The sequence below is a fragment of the Dermacentor andersoni genome, chromosome 8, assembly GCF_023375885.2.
Source record: "Dermacentor andersoni chromosome 8, qqDerAnde1_hic_scaffold, whole genome shotgun sequence".
Taxonomy (NCBI): Eukaryota; Metazoa; Arthropoda; class Arachnida; order Ixodida; family Ixodidae; genus Dermacentor; species Dermacentor andersoni.
In genome coordinates this window covers 137436262-137455144 of record NC_092821.1, presented here as the reverse complement: position 1 = coordinate 137455144, position 18883 = coordinate 137436262, and the positions used below count along the sequence as shown (strand labels likewise).

At 45.4% G+C, this 18883-nt stretch overlaps 1 protein-coding gene across 3 annotated transcripts in view; it reads left to right on the top strand.

The window, feature by feature from the left end:
* Nucleotides 1–18883, top strand: part of LOC126525784 (transmembrane protein 130) — a 48387-nt gene that overhangs the window by 18284 nt on the left and 11220 nt on the right. For 2 of the 3 annotated variants that reach the window (XM_050173695.2, XM_050173694.2), the window contains exons 4-6: nucleotides 1704–1866; nucleotides 6200–6284; nucleotides 7335–7552. In XM_050173695.2, the coding sequence (XP_050029652.1) occupies nucleotides 1704–1866; nucleotides 6200–6284; nucleotides 7335–7552 (466 nt within the window). Of the gene's footprint in view, nucleotides 1–1703; nucleotides 1867–6199; nucleotides 6285–7334; nucleotides 7553–10440; nucleotides 16816–18883 lie in introns of those variants that run through there. The other variant, XM_050173693.2, reaches the window with a different exon arrangement.

Genomic DNA, 18883 nt, shown 5'->3' with positions numbered 1-18883 from the left:
CAGTTCCATAGCCAAGCCCGGCCAAGCCTGGTCAAAACTCGTCAAAAGCCAAAATAGCGGTTGGAGCGCTTTGCCTACTTTAGCCGAGGCGGGTTCGGGTTGCGACGCATCATGCGGGAACGTTTTCACAGCTACTACGTAACAGCGGGGTTCCTTATACATTGGATCCTATGGAAGCTATGCCGGGACCGGATGAAAACGACGTAGCAGCCGGGAAAACGCAGCAGTGAGGAACGTAACAGCGGGGTTCTACTGTAATCCAAACTTTGTTCACTAATGAAGTGATGCCCTGAAAAGTGTTGCCTCTGCATCCAGGGTGGCTGAGGAAGACATTCATGGAATACTACATTTGAAACACGGCTCACATGTACGGAAACGTTTTGTTGCCACAGCCGTTAGCCATAGAAGAACACGCTAGAAATTTGACGAGTGTAGAGAGGTGGTTCTTTTCCTGAAAACTTTGCTGGCTTTGCATTTGATGTTTGGTTTTAGTGAAAGGTCATGCACAGTATTGGCCTTCTTGTGCATATCTGTTGATGTTCTGAGTAACAGTATTTAATTTTGCACAGTTCTAGGGCGCTATAACGTAAAACTATTCCAAACTTTTCTATTCCAATTCTGCTATCAGCCCTCCACGATTGGTCAAAAACTATTTTCGACCACCCCCACTTCACCTGTCTGTCACGCGACGTCACGAAAGCCGCAATACCTCCCCATCTGATATGATGTGTACACACTGATTATGCATGATTTGACAGAAAAAAGAAAAACAGTTATTTCTGATTCGACCCCTTTTCGCCATTAGCCCTCGGCTATTGGTACAATGTTTTCGGGCTGCACCCACTTCACCTGCCTGTCACGCGACGTCACAAAACCGCAAGAACTCACCGCGTCAAAGTGAGGTGTACGCGATAAAGATGCATTAATATGCCGAACAACACTGAATTTTCTTTGGAATAGCCGCAGGCTGCCCCGTTCTGAAAGGAATAGAAGATGGCTGCCGCCAATCGCTCAGACGCTGGCTACTCGCACCTGCCAGAGAGCATGGGTGTATTTGCATATAATAAAACTTCCTGCGTGGCCGTGTAACGTTTTCGAGCACTTTCGGCACGCCTACCCCCTCATTCTGCCAACTGTTCTTTGCTGAGGGTCCGTTTTAGCGTCATTCTTGAGCTTCCGTTGCATGCCGCCGCGATTTTCGACCAGCCACCGCAAGCTAAGTAAGGGAAAGCCGACCAGTCGTAGACGCCGGCACCACCCTCTTGATCCGGTTATCGACTTTCAGTGCAGTGGCTCGGCCCCATCGAATCCCTCTCCACTTGAGCGTTCTCCTTGCCTCTTGTCAGCCAATTAGATACGACATGCCGCTCAGTGTAGGCAATGTTATTCGTTTTTCAAATAAACAAAAGTGACCTCCTATGAACGAGGAGAGCGTTTGATAGGTCTGTTCAGACAATCCTGCGGGTGACCGCCCAGTGCTTGCGTTGGTGGTTGTGCAAATTTGACGTCAGGAGATTGGAATAGAAACATATTGGAATAGTTTTATGTTATAGGGCCCCTAGTTTTAGATTTGAAAAAGAAAAGGGAAAAAAAAAAGTTCAGTGGTGTCAACAAGTTGTAGCATAAGTTGTCTCCACGGCTTCCTAGCTTGACACATCTGCGTGTTGTTGCCTGTTTCACGGAGTTCTCATCCTTTGTTCCAGCTGGACTACGGCCTGTCTCATTATGCTGAGTACTACACCATAAACTTCACCGACACGAGCGTTCACACCGTGAACCTTATCGTGGTGGCCCTTGTAACCAGGCCAAATGCTACGTCTCCGCAGGTCAAGCTCGGTTCCTTCTCACGCAACATTGCTCCCAAAGGTGGGCCTTTGCCGTGCACCTTTGTGCCAGAGCCTTGGCTTTTGTGCATCAGAAGGTTTTAAAATAAACATGAATGGAATCTCTTAGATTACGTAGACTGCAAGGAGCAAAAATAAAATGAAATAGGTATCATTATTCAAGGCACTTACCAGCATCTTTAAAATTCAATAACCTTTAAATAGCACACTCACTGGCATTTCTTAAATTCGATAGCAGTATACAGGAGACTCGGTAGCCTTTGTTGTTAATTAACAGAGAAGTTAAGGGCTGCAATGATTCTCCCCAAGTGGACACTTCAAAACTTCTCGCCAAAATACCTACCCGGTCTGAAGAAGCTTGTGATCCAGTTTGAATTGGGGAGGTGCAGACGTAAGCTTGCGGAAGCTCCAAAAACTGACAATGCATTTCTTGGGCCGTTCGGGCCTTGGTGCGTGTTGGCATCTCGGGATGTGCGATTCACCACTTCAGCTAGAATTGAGTCTGCCACATTTTTTAGTAACGTTCGATTGTATGTTTCCCCGCTTAGTACAGTGAAACCTCGTTAAACTGCAGTTGGCCGGAGCTCGAAAAAAGTACGTACTAAATGGTAGTACTGCTTAACCGAAATAGCATGAGATTGCCCACTTACCTGTCAAAAACGGAACTCGGAGAGAGTGCGATGAAAGGGGAAAAGACGTGCAGTATTTATTAACTTCGCATGACAAAAGTGTTAGTATTTTCGTTTGATGCCGCGGCAGCCTAGCGGCGACGACAGCAGCCTCAAACTTACTCAAGATGCGAGTCAGCTTTTCAGTCAGCCCCCTCTTCTCGGCAAACGCTCGCATGGCAGATTCCTCGTTGGTGTTGCAAGTCGTGGGATGCCTTTGTCATTGCGGGGTGCTGTTCTCATCGCGACGATTGCATTCATGAGGCTGACGTGACACGCAGCTTCTGCCACTGTTGGGCCTGAATGGCCCCAGGCTGTTGCTTTTCGTGTCGTCCTCATCACTGTCACTGGTCGACACTTCGCCAAAAACAGAGGCAATGATGGCAAAAAGTTGAATCTCGTAGCCGACATCTCTTCGCAGTCGTAGCACTGCTGCCGAGCAACTTCTTTGCATTCTAAATGCAAATACCGTAGTCAACAGCAAATCCCTGTCGCGTGTCAGCGCCGACTCTTACTTGTCACGTTCGATAGCACTAGCGATGGCTAATTTTTCTTCTATGCTTAGCACTCGGCGTCTTTTTTATCTGAGGTTCGGCATGATGCAAGCTTGCACGATGTCACAACGCTCTCTGGCACGGCTCCAAAATGATGTTGATGTTGATGTGGCTTCACGTGCAAGCACACAGGACGCTTGGAGGTTCTGATCTCTGAGGCTTCTTGTTCTGCCGGTCCACCCAATGGAGACGACGTGCCGCCATGTTTGTGCGACGAAAAGTGGAAACACTACGTGTTAACCGATATGTATGCGATAAGTTGGTATGGTTTATGTGGATACAAAACACATTATGTTCAATGGCCGCTGAGTCGGTGATTTGACTTGACTACTTTGAAAACGAAACTACTGTTTAAGCGGGTATGGCTTAACGAGGTTTAACTATGTATTTTCGCAAATTATTTTTCTTCCACAATGTATAAATGAGGTTTTGCTGTATGTTGTTACACCTAGTAAAGCTGGTAGTCGTGTGTTACCTTGTTATCGCTATCAATGCTTTGCCTTTCGAGTGCAACTTCTACATTTTTACTTGTAGAACAAATACTAGGAACAATGCATTACACACCTATCGAAATTCTGGACACCATAACAGATTTTTGTCGATTTCTTGAGCATTACTCGCATGTGCAATGTCCTAAATTTACAACAAACATGGCGGCCGTGAATACGGTCGAACACGACTATATTGAACCAATTTACATTGAATTATTCTGTATATCGAACAATTTCTGAACACAATATAGTTACAATAATGTATGTATAGCAAAAATTACGCTTACATCAAACAAAAATGGCAGCGACTTCTGATATACCGAATGTCAAGCAATGCAAAAGTGCCCCCAGAATTTGGCTTCCCCTCGCAGTGGCAGAGAAACCCGGCAGCACTTCTCCATCCACCCGCTCTCCCTACTGTGACTGTGCCGCATCGGGCGAGTTAGCGACACCTCCCTTCAAGAAATGATCCCGACCCACCTGCAGCGTCACTCAGACAGCTAATCAGAGGCTCTTGTGCCATCGTGATGCAAGATGATGCAAGTCTGAGCTGCCTCACTGCTTTTCTCGTTCATTGTGTTTGCGCCTTGTGGGCATTCTCCCGCAGTGTTGCTGTGATGGCTAGCATGAAGCGGCAGAATTTGCCTTTCGCCATGAAGCTTAAATCGTAAAATGTGTTGAATGCGGTAAGAAGTCGGATGTCGCCGCAGTGTCAAGATTTCAAAGAACACTCTCAGCATGTTCTTGAAGTATAAAGAGGAGATTAGGGCTAAAGTGGACAAACGACCAAGTGCCCGTGGTGCCCGATGTGTATGCACAGCCGTGTATAAGATGTCGAGGCAGCCATGTACGAGTCATTCATCCGAAATTGCTTCAGACGCGCCGGCTTCTGCGTGCCCGGTGAGGACTAAATATTCTGATGAGTGCGACGAAGCCGTCCCTGGTGTTGCCGAAGTTTGGAGCGAGCTGTCAGAGTTTCCGGAAGCCGTTGACAAATCGACAGTCGATGAGTTTGTGAGTGCGGATGATGGTGTCACGACCTCGGGAGAGCCCGAAAACGACTACTACATTTCCGACATCGTACTGAGCACAAGTGAAAGTGGGCACAATAAGGAATGCTGTGACGATCGTTTGCCCACTTCCTCCAAGGTGATTGGTGCGCTCTGACTAGTCCGGCGCTTCTGCGCAAGTGTGGAAGGTTGTGGCCTCAGCTGCTCCGACTCTTTAGACAATGTGGAGAAATGCGTCCAGAAATGCAGGCAGCGAAATTGCCCATGCCGAAGAAAATAAAGGATATTTCATGTGAAACTAAGCTAGTTTCATCAATAATGTGATTTAATAAATGGTATGTGGTTTTATGATGTCTTATTCTTTAGCAGGCTTATATCAAATAATCAAACCTTGTTAAACCGTACCCGCTTAAACAGTAGTTTCGTTTTAAAGGTAGTCAAGTCAAATCCCCGACTCAATGGCCATTGAACATAATGTGTTTTGTATCCGCAAAAACCATACCAGCTTATTGCGTATGTATCGGATAACACGTAGTGTTTCCACTTTTCGTTGCGCAAACACGGCGGTGCGTCGTCTCCATCGGGTGGCCTGGCAGAACAACAAACCTCAGAGATCAGCACAATGGCCTCCAAGCGCCCAGTGTGTTTGTACGTGAAGCCACATCAACATCAAGATCATTTCGGTACCGTGCCAGAGAGCGTTGTGGCGTCACGCAAGCGAGAACTCGCGTCATGCCGAAACATGGATAAAAAAGACGCCGGGTGCTTAGCATAGAAGAAAAATTAGACATCGTTCGTGCTATCGAACATGACGCGAAAAGTTGGCGCAGGCATGCGACATGGGTCTACTGTTGACTACGGTGTGTGGCATTTGGAATGCAAAGAAGTTGCTCGGCAGAGCTGCTGCGACCACGAAGAGATGTCGGCTACAAGGTCTGACTTTTCGCCATCATTGCCCCTGTTGTTGCCGAAGTGTCGCTTAGCGACAGTGATAAGGATGACACAGAAAGCGCCAGTACAGGCGATTCAGGCCCGACAGTGGCAGAAGCTGTGCATCATGTCAGCCTCATGAATGCAATCGTCGCGACGAGAACAGCACCCCGCAATGAAGAAGTGCCCCGTGACTTCTGCAACGCTACCGCGCCTGTGCACCGAGAATGTGCAACGCCAACGAGGAATCTGCCATGCGAGTGTTTGCCGAGAAGAGGGGGCTGGCTGAAAAGCTGGCTCACAGCTTCAGCAAGTTTGACGCCGCTGTCGTCGCTGCTAGGCCACCGCGGCAACAAACGGAAATAACACCTTTGTCGCGCGAAGTAAATAAATACTGCATGTTTTTTCCCCTTTCATCGCACTCTCTCTGTGTTCCGTTTTTGACTGGCAAATGGGCGAGCTCCGGCCAACTATGGTTTAACGAGGTTTCACTGTATTCTTATAATTAATATTGGATATAATGAAGCTACTTTTGTGTCGAATGTGACTTGCTCATATTGAGGTTTGAATGTACTGTTCTCTATTTGGCGATCTTTAAGTTTCTTGTGCTCAAGAAAGCATTAAGTATCTGACTTGTAAACACTGTGGAAACTGATAATGAGAAGGCAAACGATTCTTTTCTATTCCCATTCTGCCTGCCAGACCCCATAACAGGTGTCAGCGTCCAAGGGAACGTCTGGCTTCGCCGTGGTGATGTCGTCTCGCTCCAGGTGTCGTGCAACGGCAGGTATGTGAGCAAAGCTTGTCTACATGCTCTGTGGTTTAGCTTTTAAAAGCCAAGGTTTTCTTTGCAAACCTCGCTGGGTTTCGTGACCGTAGGTGCTGCGGCCTGGCTGTTTGTTCTCTTGTCGAATAGGCCACCCAATCATGGCGGCCAAAGCGCGCCTCTGCATTTCTTGCACCACCGCCAGATGGTGCTCGCATTTGTGGCAGCGGCAGCTGTGTGGCTGAAAGAAAAAAAGCAAACACAAAGCTTGCTTTCACACATCCGCAGCAGCAGCTGCAGCGTTGCGTTAGCTCTCTACATGCCTGAGTAAAGCCTTCTTTGTCACTTTGTGCGGACATTAAGTATGCGCAAACTTGTGTTTCGACTCTCAGTTCACTCACACAAAGCACCGCTGCATATAGATTCAAATTCGTAAGATCTGCTACATTTTTTCTTGCGTCGCTTCGGAACAGGCTTGTTCTGTTTGCATTTGAAATTGTTCCATTTCTCACGGCCATGAACATCTGAGCCAGTCACAAAAGATGGGCTCACAAATGCCATGCTGCCGTTGGGTGGATTAGCGGACGTTACAAGAATCCTTTGCGAAGAAAGGTTGAGGAGGCTGCTACCAAGCTCGTTATTTTAACCTTTTTGCTGTGTCTTTTCACTCATCTTAAGGTCTATGGTTTGCAGTAACGAAGTCGTTAAATAAAACTTAGACTTGCTAGCTATGATGGTACTTACCTCCACATTACTTCGATGGCATTGGAACAAAGCATGTTCAATGGTTTCTTTGCTGTGCAGAAGTTATTCTCTTCAGTGGGAATAACCCTTATAACTGCCTTGAGGGTGATGGTGTTTATTGGCATCCCCGTTGAAAGGGGACGAAGACAAACAGTCACCTAGCCTGCTTTATTTAATCAGGTTTTACTACATCTTTCACTATCTGGCCTTTTACCTATACGATCTAGACTTCAACTTTTCTATTTGAAAGCTCTATCACTGTATTGTACCGTTTTCTGCACTTCAGTGACTCCGCCTAACTTCAAAGCCTGGAATTTTTCTTGACAGCGCCCCCTACAACTACTGTTGGAAGTACCTGCCGGGCAATGCGACCAGCAACTCGACCGCAAACCTCACCTGCGACGAGCCGATTTCTACCAACCAGTGCCAGTTCCCGCTGGTGCACTACTTCCCGCAGGACGGCTCGCACTTTATCGCCATCCTCGTGAGCAACATCGTCCAGCAGAAGCCGTACATCAAGAACATTGAGGTGCACATCTACGACGGTGAGCACATGGGCTTATGCGATTGCAGTTTGTCTCGTTTATCTTTTATTCATTCCACTTTGCGAAGGACTAAAAGCGAAAGCAAGCCTCAGTGTTGCTAAACCTCAACGTGGTTTTGTGCTACTGTCCTACACACCATCAAAGAAGAAAAGCACTGGTGTGGTTTCAGTACAGTTATGATAGTTCTGAATGGCATCGCTAGTAGGGATTGCTTATAGATGTCCATAGTGAAGCTTCTGTAACCCTGTCGAGCACAACTTGGTGAATGCAGACTTGCCATTTCAAGGCCAGTCGCCAGCATGGTGCTCAGAACTTTGTAAAACCAATCGTCCCTGTCACAACAAAACATGGAACAGGACCTTCTTGTCAGGCTCAGGTGAGTACTACAATTCCAAGAGCCTTACCAAGAGCCTCCAGACCGAGTATTGAGTTGTAGAATGGGCAACAAACCAATATCGTAGTGTATTTACGATGCAGGTAATGAAGTGCTGAGCTGTTTGCATTGGAAAACTGCATCTGTCATTGGCATACTTAGGAGTCCCTGCAATAAGAAGCATTCTTGAAAATTGGTAGCACATTGTAAATCGCAATGAACTGCTGTAGCTACGTGAAAGAAAGTTATAGGGAGGGGGTGGAGAGCAAGTTGCTATTAATTGTGATGTATGATTTCTCCTTTGCAATAGAACTTTATGTTCAATAATTTTGTCATTCAACACAGACATCTGCCATTGCAAAAAGAAAAGCGCAATGAATTTTGCTGTTGCAAGTGTATAGCCATTGTCTCAGCTGAGATCACAGTGGTTTCAGCTTCAACCTGCTTCGGTGCCGCATTTTCTCTGCCGGGAACGTAGGGAACTAGGAACTAGGGATTTGCGAATATTCAAGATTACTAATAATAGTGGAATATAACCCCTGGTATTTGATTCGTATTCATATGGATAGTTTACTGTATTTGAAATTCTCAAACATTCATTTCTGTTTGGAACCAGGGAATACAATGCTTATTGGAGACTGGAGGAAAAGAGGTCAATGCTAGTAAGGCCCTTACTGAGCGATTATGCTGCAAGAAAGCAGAGGTTGTGGTGAGGGTCTAGTTCCTGAGAGAATGCACGAGGCAGAAAACTTTTGCTAATTAGAGTCCAGTCATGCAGTAAGAATGCCTTGCTTTTAAGCACCTATATACCAATTTGTTGTCTTTGTTGCTGCAAACCATTTTATCGTTTAACCAGTTTGTACATGTTTGCATCCCATTAAGCAGCGTGCGCTGCTGTAGTGTTGTACTTGTCTCCTTGAATGAATGCAACAATGTTATGTGCCTTTGATAACGTGTTCTCCCTATGTTGCGTCTGGTAACTAATAACAGATAACTGAAGGCACCTGTTCCACATTTACAAGCTTCTCTGGCGACTGGGCATCCAGTTGCTAATGGCATTACATCCAGTTATGAAATAATGTTAAGGTGAATTTCTTGCCAAATGGACACCACACAAACATTGTTTCATTTTGTGTAGGAATGAAAAAAAAAATATTTCATGTTTGATTCAATGTTTGAAGGTAATTTTTCTTGAATATTTGCATTCAATTAGGAAATTTCACTGTGTGAACACCCCTGCTAGAAAGTTATCACATACCATTTCAGCTTCAAGTGTGTGTGTGCACATACGCATGTGCAGTCATGTGAATGTAGGAAGTCACGTCTGATTACTGTGAAATAGGCGTGACATGGATTGCATGCGGTAAGTGATGTTCGAAGGGCATTTGTTCCTTCGTGTAACTTTTTGTATGCTTAGGTCAGCACCTGACCCAATATTAAATTTGTGAACTCCTGCTCCCTTGTGGCTTCTTAAGCTTGCTTGAAACCCGAATGTTTGTACATGCTTTTATTAACAGCACAGTTTCATGACATCCTAATGAACACACCTTGTAGTGGCTGGCCTTACTGAATCGTAGAACTCGTAGCACTTCTGACTACGGGCTTTTGATTTTGACCTTGCAGCTATGCATGCCTGCTTGTTGAATCATTCTTCATTGGTTCTGCTTTGCTCAGTTTGGTGGCTGGCGAATTTCGTTTCTCTGGTTCTGTTATGGTTTGGCTGAAGCAGTTTTGGCTTTGCTCGGTACTATTGATTTCACCCCTTTGTGTGCTTTGTAGCTGTTGCTTTCCATACTTGGCAATGGCGTTTCAGTGTTCGTAGTGCTTGGTGTTGGTGCTTGCATTCTCTGCATTGAAATAGTTCATTTCACATTAGTGTACCGTCACTCTGGGCAATGTCTTACTGGAAAAATATTGGGTAAGTCCTTCTATCTTGTCAGCCTCCTGGATTATCCAAAATAGCGCCATCATCTCTTTGAGCTTTATTTTATTGACTCAACAGCTAGTTTAACTAGCCATGCAATAGGCTTCATTTTGCCATTATCTTTTTGCCTGAATCTGGCTTCTCGGTCAGCTTGAACGTGAGAGAAGTACCAAGCCGCCTCTGCTTTTTCATTGCGCTTGTTTGTTGTCAGTCTGCTGCATCTGCTGAGCTGCATGGGTAAGTTTCAATCCACTCTCATTGCCTACTTTGAAACTGGCTTCTGTCTTGGCTTGATAATGACAGAATCTGGGAGCATGCTTGCATCCCTCTGCGTCGTCTGCTGCCTCCTTCTGTCTGCTGTGAACATTGTTGCTTGTCACATGTAGTGGCCAGTATTGGTGATGGTTCCTTACAACGCTTCCTCACGCCTTATTCATGTCAACTTGCCTCTCGTTTTTTGCTATCCATGCTACTTTCTCACCGTCTGTCTGCTCTCCATTGTGGAGTCACAGCAGTGGAAGTGCCTGCAGATAGATCCTTCGGTTGGCTGGACCCCGTCCGCCTCTCGCCTTTTCTCTCGCACTGTCGCAGTCCCTCGGAGCAGCCTGCTGTCCACCATCATCCTGCCAATCGTGTGCTCACTCCTGGCGTTCGTCATCCTGGTCACGGGCTTAGCGTATCACATCCACACACGCAACCGGCTCCATGTCGAGGTCGCCGACTTTGACTTTCAGCGGCCCAACTTGGAACTCACAGAGAAAACCTTCTGGGAGCATCTGCTCGGCGCGTGGAGGGACGCATTCCCATCCTGGAGCAAGCAGCCCCACGACGTCGACAGCACCGGCGAGGGAGACGGTCTGACGGCATCCGAGAATGACCACCGCTACCGTGACGACACGAAGTCGCCCGAAAGCCCGCTGCCGAGAAGTCCCAGCAACGGAATGGACCCTGTGGCACCATCTGCTTCCACCGAAAAGAGTGTTGTGGACAATTCTGATTGGACGGCGAGCAGAGCCGAGAGATAATGAGTGCGGCGGTGCTTAGCTGCAGAAGACAAGAGCAGTGCGTTGAGATGGTTGTGTCAGTTTTGCCGCTGTCTCTTAGGGCAGCAGGTTTTGCTGTGAATGGATGAATGGTCAGTGTGTTTATGGACATTGGCAGACAGTTTTAGGGACTTGTTTTTATGCATTGGTCGCAAGAGGAAAGGGACAGCTTCAGGCTGTCGGTGCTGGTGACCAGCCATTAAGTTATGGTTTGCTGGAAGTATTGAATGCCTTAAGGAAGCGAAAGTGTAGAAGCACAGCTGTCCGTTATCGACAGTTGCTATATCTGTTGTGCCTGTCGTGGTTTGCTGTGCCGTTCCAAGACCTCCGATGCCTTGAGTGCGGGGATGCGATGCAGTAGGTATCGAGATTAACCAAATTCAACGTGGATCTGATAGAGACCCATGTCGTCTATCACAAACCTCGCTCTTGCTGGGTTGGAATCCAGAAGCTCTCTTCGTTTCACATACCTGATCTCGGTGTACCATTGGCAACTCTTTGGCAGTAGACAAATAATCATCATAGAAGTTATATCAGTTTCAAAGCACTGTGAGTAGAAGCTGAGTTAAACTTGTTTTGGGCGTAGAATGTGTCTGCAGTTTGTTAAGCCTTGCGCGGAATATGACATCTTGTGGTGCGTTGTCATGGGCAGATTACAGTGCAGTGAAGACAATTAACATTTCCTGATTGCAAACAGTAGTTTCATGGCGTTTTGTTTCTTTTCTGGGAGCAAGGAGTAATTATGTGTATTATCCGAAGCACCCTTTAAAGGAACGAATTTCAAGCAACACTTCAGTTATATGTAAGCCTCATTTTTGGAGAACGCTTTTAGCGCCCTTTACCCAAAAAGCAAATACATTATAAACAGTTGCCACTCAAGCCTTTTCACCTCAGCTAACCTTACATACTGCAAAAATGATTGGTTCTAGCTTCAGTCTTATCGTTGTGCCAACAGTATAGCATGGCGTTGTTGAACAAGTGCAAGTTTCTTGGCACTCTGCTGTTCGTGTGTTATTACCAAATTTATGATCCCGGGCACTGGAGGTTGCAGCAAATGGGATCGCATGCAATCAGGCCCTTGTAATGCAGTAAGTGACGATTCTTGCACATGCTTACTAAAGTGTTGTGTAATCTGTGTACCGTAGGGCACAGTTGACATCCTCTAAGATGGCTACAATGGTATAACGGTATAGAAGGTGCATAACGGAGCACGCTTCTTACTGTGGAGGATGATTGGATGCATTGGTGATTCCAGGAGAACTCGTTGCTTTCATTTGTACTATAGCGACGCATCAGGTAAGGCAGTGTTACATGCAAGTGCCGTGGAATCTCTGGTCTTCTGTTCTGACTAGCATGCTGGTAGTACCTTCTGGAGGCAGCTTGGGCAGTGATTTGGGAGGGAGAGAAAAGTCCTGAAATTATGCTAGACATCACAACTGAGTGTTGTGATGCTCCGCGCCATTTGAACTTGTCACAGCGTATCAACACCAACATGTATATTTGGTGACATGGCAGCGTTTCACAGCTGGGTGCTGCGCTCTCCTTCATATTTACCACACTCCATTTTGGCTCATGCATTCTGGTGATGGTGCACATTCATGTGATAGCCCAACCTGGTGACAGTACGTTCTGTTCTTGCCTAATTTTGCGCATGCTATCATGGCAGGTGCTGTGGCACTTAACCTGATTTAGGAGAAACCACTGTGTTGGGAAACTGTGTAAGACTCTAGTGCAGGAAAAGTAAACTGGTACTTGCAGGGTGTTGTATTTCACATCGACGTGCACAATGTGAAGTTGCTGCAAGACTTGGTGCGTTGACATTCCTGTGATCATTAGCGAAGATGGCTAGTTCCATTATTAAGTTCTTTGGCTAGCAGCACATGTACCTGGGTGAGGAATGAGCAGACCTGCTAAAAGTGAAGAACACTGCTTATACAAAAACCTTGATTGTGTTTTCAAGCTGGCTTGTCAAGCTTTTGTCATCAACATAACCTTGGGAAACGTAGTTCACTGCTCCATGTGAACCTGTCTATACTAGCTCAAGCATTTGATGGCTGCAAGCAACAAGCTGCTGAAAGGCTGCAATACAGAAATATGATTGATACGAGATTGGCATTTACGTAATTCGTGTAGTGCAAAATTTCTTTTGTGCTCAAAGAGCTCTCTGTGCTAAGCATATTGCTTGAAACATGATAAATGAAAGTGAAGATGGCATCATGTGGCTTCAAAGCATCACCACTTGTTCTACTTGCCACTGTCTAGAAACACCTTCCCTCACGTGCAGTGTATGGTTGTGAAAGGTTTCAGGTTGTCGTCTTGATTTTCATGGTTCCAGAACACTGATGTCTGACAGCACGAACTCAGACAAAGGAGAGATGGGTACAACCTTGTCCAGAGTGCAGTTGTACCCTTTTCTTCAATGACAGCACAGTTATTGCTAGGCATGCACATGATCAGACCAGACTTATAATAGAAGCAGGGGCAATCGAAGAGAAAAATGCAGGAAGCAAACCTTCAATAGACTTGCCAACCAAGGAGCTATCATATTTGGCATGCGCAAGAAAAGCTGCACCCGCTCCTTGACAATGACTGGAGTCGGGCGTTTGTGTTTTTTCATCTATATGGGCAGAGGTCAGTATGAAATCGCTTGCGCACTTATGTTTGCAGTTGTCAGAAATTGAAATCAGTTGGAAGTCAGCGCTTGTCTTCGTTTGTTGCCTCTTTCACCCTCCTTTGTCTGAGTTCACGCTGTCAAACATCATGGGTCAGCACTAACTAGCCAGGTTGCATACCTTACTCCACAACCTTGCCTGGTTTGAAGAAGGTTGCCCAGCATGGCATGCAGGTTCAGTTGCGTGGTTGATAATAGGAACCTGTAGGGTAATATAATGAACGGCACGTCTCTGCATCGTCATTTGCAGTTTTGAGCATTGTACACTGATTTACTCTATCTGTGGTCATTGCTCCGTGTTAAACAAGCAAACCGTTTGCCAGTGTAGCAGCTGAGCTCAGGCTCATGGAAATTTTGGCAGTAAATAATGACACCCATGTGCTGCTAATAACCGTCTTATGAGGGGTGCATCGGAAAACGATGTTCTTCTTTGATCAATAGTCATCACTTTGAACAGAACATGTCAGAAAATGTCTTATCCTCTTCTTTAATCAGTAATATTGCAGTTTATGGAATACTGGAAACAGGAGACACAGATGTCCATGATTATGATGATCGTTACTGGCATACTCTTTAAATTCAGGTGCTGACAAACAGGCGCCTAGCAAATGAGAGCTACTTAGGTATTACCACATCGAAAGCTATCATTCTAGCTTTCTCTGCTCTACCTTGCAATGTTGCCCATGTCTCCGAAGGCAGCACTGGTGGCGCCGTCTTGTTACGCTGATGTGAACTGGGGCACACTGAACTACAATGGCAACAATCATATTCCACCTATCTGCTGGCGCAGAGGTGTTGGCAGGAACAAGCATTGACGTATGGCGGATTTATTTTTCTTTCTTCCCCTTCTGCAAAAATAGTGATGCAACACAGCGGTGTCTCTAATGCGTTGTGGTTGGAGAAAGCATCACAAGATGGAACTACCAATGATGCTGTTGCTATCGGCGTCTCTTGTGTTCAAGCGTTACTGTATTGAATTTATGGGAGAAAGCATCACAAGATGGAACTACCAATGATGCTGCTGCTATCGACGTCTTTTGTGTTCAAGCGTTACTGTATTGAATTTATGGGAAGAAAGCATCACAAGATGGAACTACCAATGATGCTGCTGCTATCGATGTCTTTTGTGTTCAAGCGTTACTGTATTAAATTTATGGGAAGAAAGCATCACAAGATGGAACTACCAATGATGCTGCTGCTATCGATGTCTCTTATGTTCGAGCGTTACTGTATTGAATTTATGGGAAGAAAGCATCACAAGATGGAACTACCAATGATGCTGCTGCTATCGACGTCTCTTGTGTTCGAGCGTTACTGTATTGAATTTATGGGAAGAAAGCATCACAAGATGGAACTACCAATGATGCTGCTGCTATCGATGTCTCTTATGTTCGAGCGTTACTGTATTGAATTTATGGGAAGAAAGCATCACAAGATGGAACTACCAATGATGCTGCTGCTATCGACGTCTCTTGTGTTCGAGCGTTACTGCATTGAATTTATGGATAGGTTAATACTTTTCAATGTTCTACTGTGTAAGAGCATTGAAGCTCACCTTGCCAGAAAATGGGAAGCTTCATTCACTCTGCATAGCCGTAGAGCTGATGTGATGTGTGGTTTTGTAACGTAGTGGTTAACCCAAATGCTCTTGCAGATTTCCTCGTTATTCCCAGTAGGTTGAATGCTTGTCAATTTGAGAGCAGTGTTTAACTGCATTGATTACTCCATTTGCACCGTGTTTTATCATGACAAAATCTTGGGGGCCTTCTGGAAGATTTTATACCCCTGACACACGGGCAAAACTAAAGTCCTTTCCAGTAAACCCCTTTTGCTACTCTGAAGGACCCTTTGCAGAAAGGAGTTGCGCAGATGACACACGGCACCGCACTGAACTTCTTTAGGTAGTTCCTCAGATGAACGCCGCAAGAAAAATAGCACTGGCTGTTAAAGCCACAAGAGAGAAAACATTCTTAAAAAGCTGCGTATTTAATTACGCTTAGCTACTGTAGAAGCTAAAAATATATATATATATATATTTTTTGTTGATGGCTAATAATGCTTATAGTCGTTTATTTTATTTGCGTTTTTGCGTTGTTAGCAGCCATTTAACTTGGTCCAGCAACTATGTGCAGCCGGTGTTTTGCTGTGCGTGCTGTTTATTCTGGTGATGCCCACGTTTCTGTCATCCTTTTTCACGTCTTTGTCGTCCCTTCCTTTGTGCGCGCAGGCGTAACGCATTTTATTCAATATGTTATTCCAGCAACTGTGGTTTCTTCTGGGTATTTCCTGCGGCCACCGATTGTGCAGTCTCCATCTCGCGACGTGAACACACCACATGCGCGCAGCAAACGACGACGACACTGCCGGAATTCAACATGGCGGCACTAGCGACGTTATGCGAGCGTTTGAGAGTATAGCTAGAGGAAATCTTCACTATTCGACAAATTGTATTACCGCTAACAATTAAAACATTTTCTCAAGGTAAAAAAAAATACCTATGGGCACCGTAGTTGTGTGGCAGGTTTCCTTCTATTGACGAGTTGTGCACGCTGTGTGCGAGAGTAACTCCTTTTCCGCTCGAAAAGTAGTTGCGCGATCTCCTTTCCCGAAAAGGAACTTTGCTGTAAAGGAGATACTCCTTTGTCGTGTGTCACTGCACTTGAACGCCTTTCCGGTAGATGTCCCTTTACCTAAAGGACTTTAGAGTGCCCGTGTGTCAGGAGTATTACTTAGATTGAGTTAACCCTAAAGTGCTTTCCTTTAATGGACACATGCCTCAGCCTAAAGCCCTATACTTTGATCTTACTAAGAGAGGCCTGCTACTTGTTGGGCTGAGCTGAACTTTGAGAGCTGTTTTAGACATTCTGTGTGACCATTGTGAGTTGTGTGATGTTCCTATGCCATTGCAAGGAAGTGATTTTTAGTAACGAGTGAAGCGATCAGCTTAACTGCTGAATGAGACTGCAGTAGGGTACAGTGCATGCGAATATTTTGATGCAGTCCTATGCAGGAGGTGCTCTTAGGAACACTTGTGATACATCTTGACGACAAAGTGTACTGTGTGAGTGCGCCTACATTTCGAATATATATATTTCTTTCTTTGGTTCCCATTGTCCTTTTGAATATTTGCATAACCTCCCAGCATTGCTCACGGGGCCTTTGTTGTTCCTTATTATTTAAGTGGCCTAGTCTTACTGGAGAGCAGTTTTGCCTTCTCAGCCAATAAAACATACCAAGGTGATGAGCAAGTGATTCCACTGTCTTTGTTCTGTACTGAATGTTGCAGAGGTGCAGTAAATGTTGACCTTCATAGTCCCCCTACTATACTCTGTGACAGCCTAAACATTCAGCGTAAGCTCCGGCTACATAATCACACCCTGAACTGCATGCCTCCGCACTCCACTGCAAGGTGCCTGAGGGATGCTGATGCTGATAGTGAAAGAAGCTCTCTTCCTTGTGATCTCACGGAAGTGAGCAAACATAATTTATAATTGTCTAGCGCATCTATACAAATTCTCTCTGAGTTGGCCAGTGTTGCGTTTACCGCTGCACTCTTAGGTGGTCTCAGTCATGGAACAATTGCGCCAAGAGAAATTCTTTGCGCCAGCTTGCTCCAAAACAGAATTGTTGCTTAAAATTGTGCCACCTCAAGCATAAGAATTAATGTCTTCTTCCGTTGATACTGCCCGAGTAGTAAAACAAAGCCAAATCTAAAACACATCATCATTATCATCATCATTCTCCTGGAGGTTAATGGAGGGGTCATTGCCGCGGATTTAGCTGATGCCATCGGTACCCCCTTTGGTGCTCTCGCCCTTTTTTTGTCTCTCTCTCCGGGGGATGTTCCAATGCACTACCGCTGTATTGTCGTGCCATTTGTGCTGCATTTTGGTAATCCTCATACCTGCATGGCACACGCAACTTGTTGAAGAAGGATTTTGCCTCGAAAAAAACCTTGGATAACGTCTGGTCACACATTGTTTAGAGTACCGTATTTATTCGATTCTAACGTGCCCTGGATTGTAACATGCACCCATTTTCTGGGAACAGAAAAAGGAAAAAAAGAAAAAGCCCTCAATTGTAATGCCCACCTGTTTGCCATGAGCTACCTCTACAATACCGCGCCTCATTGCTTCATACAGAAGTACGACTTTCTCTCATTTGGAAAATCAAAGATTTACTCCCAATACACTAAAGTTGCGATAAATAAAAAAGAAAGGCAAAGCATCGGTTGCGATCACAAATTAGTAGACAGCTATACGAAAAGTAAGGATAGTAGATTTATCGGCCATATAAACGTTTAAACATTTGCTTACTAACTAAATTAACAAGCACGGTGTCACGCGCACGCAAGCAAACATGAACACGTTTCACTTAATGACCGCGGAAACTCTTTATCAAAATGCTGGAGTGAGGAAGTGTGGTAGCAGAAGCGAGTGAATTTACCGTTGTGCGGCCTCTTGCTTCAGCGCGATCTAAGCGACGAGTACACAGCGCGGTGTTCCTAGATGCATAGGCTCTTGTCTCCATCGCAGATTGCTTTCGAGATAGGGGCTGCGTGGCCACACTGTACGCAGCAGTCGCCGGAGTAGAACGCCTCTCCTGTTTGCGCCATTCCCACAAATTTCCGGAACTCCACATGTCTGTGATTCGGCCCGATTTCCATCCGTCTCCCTACATGTAATCGCTTTGCTTTTAATTGCGGCATCGTGATGTCTTCGCAGTCGACACTTCCATGCTGATAGAGCGAACGCAGAAAACAGGAAGACGGTTGGTGGACTAACCTAAGCACACATACTACAGCACACGGAGTAAGCTACGGCAGCTATGCTCGAAATATGTACGAGGTGGCCATATTGAAATGCCTATGGTGATATGGTAATGCAGATTCAGGGTCGTATTCGATTCTAACGCGCATTCAATTTTTAGGCCCATTTTGTTGGGAAAAAAGTGTGCATTAGATTAGAGTAAATACGGTAGTTGTCGCTTTAAAAACATCTTGTAATACTTGTCATCAACTGCTGACATAATTTGCTTATTATTAGGAATCTACCTTGCAACCCTGTACAATAGGAAGAGGGGGGGGGTGAATGAAACTACACTTACTTGGTTTTCATGGTGTTCAGACAGTGCAGGGAAGCAGTAAGGCAGACAGAAATGTGTACTAGCCTGCAAGGAATTGTTTAGGCAAACTTGGGCCCTTTAAACCGAGATACAACTCGGCAGTAACGACAGCAACAAGTGCAGTGAGTGGGTGTTTAATTGAACGGGAGGCTCTTGCATCTTACTGCTTTTTACACATGCATTGTTGACTCTTCTA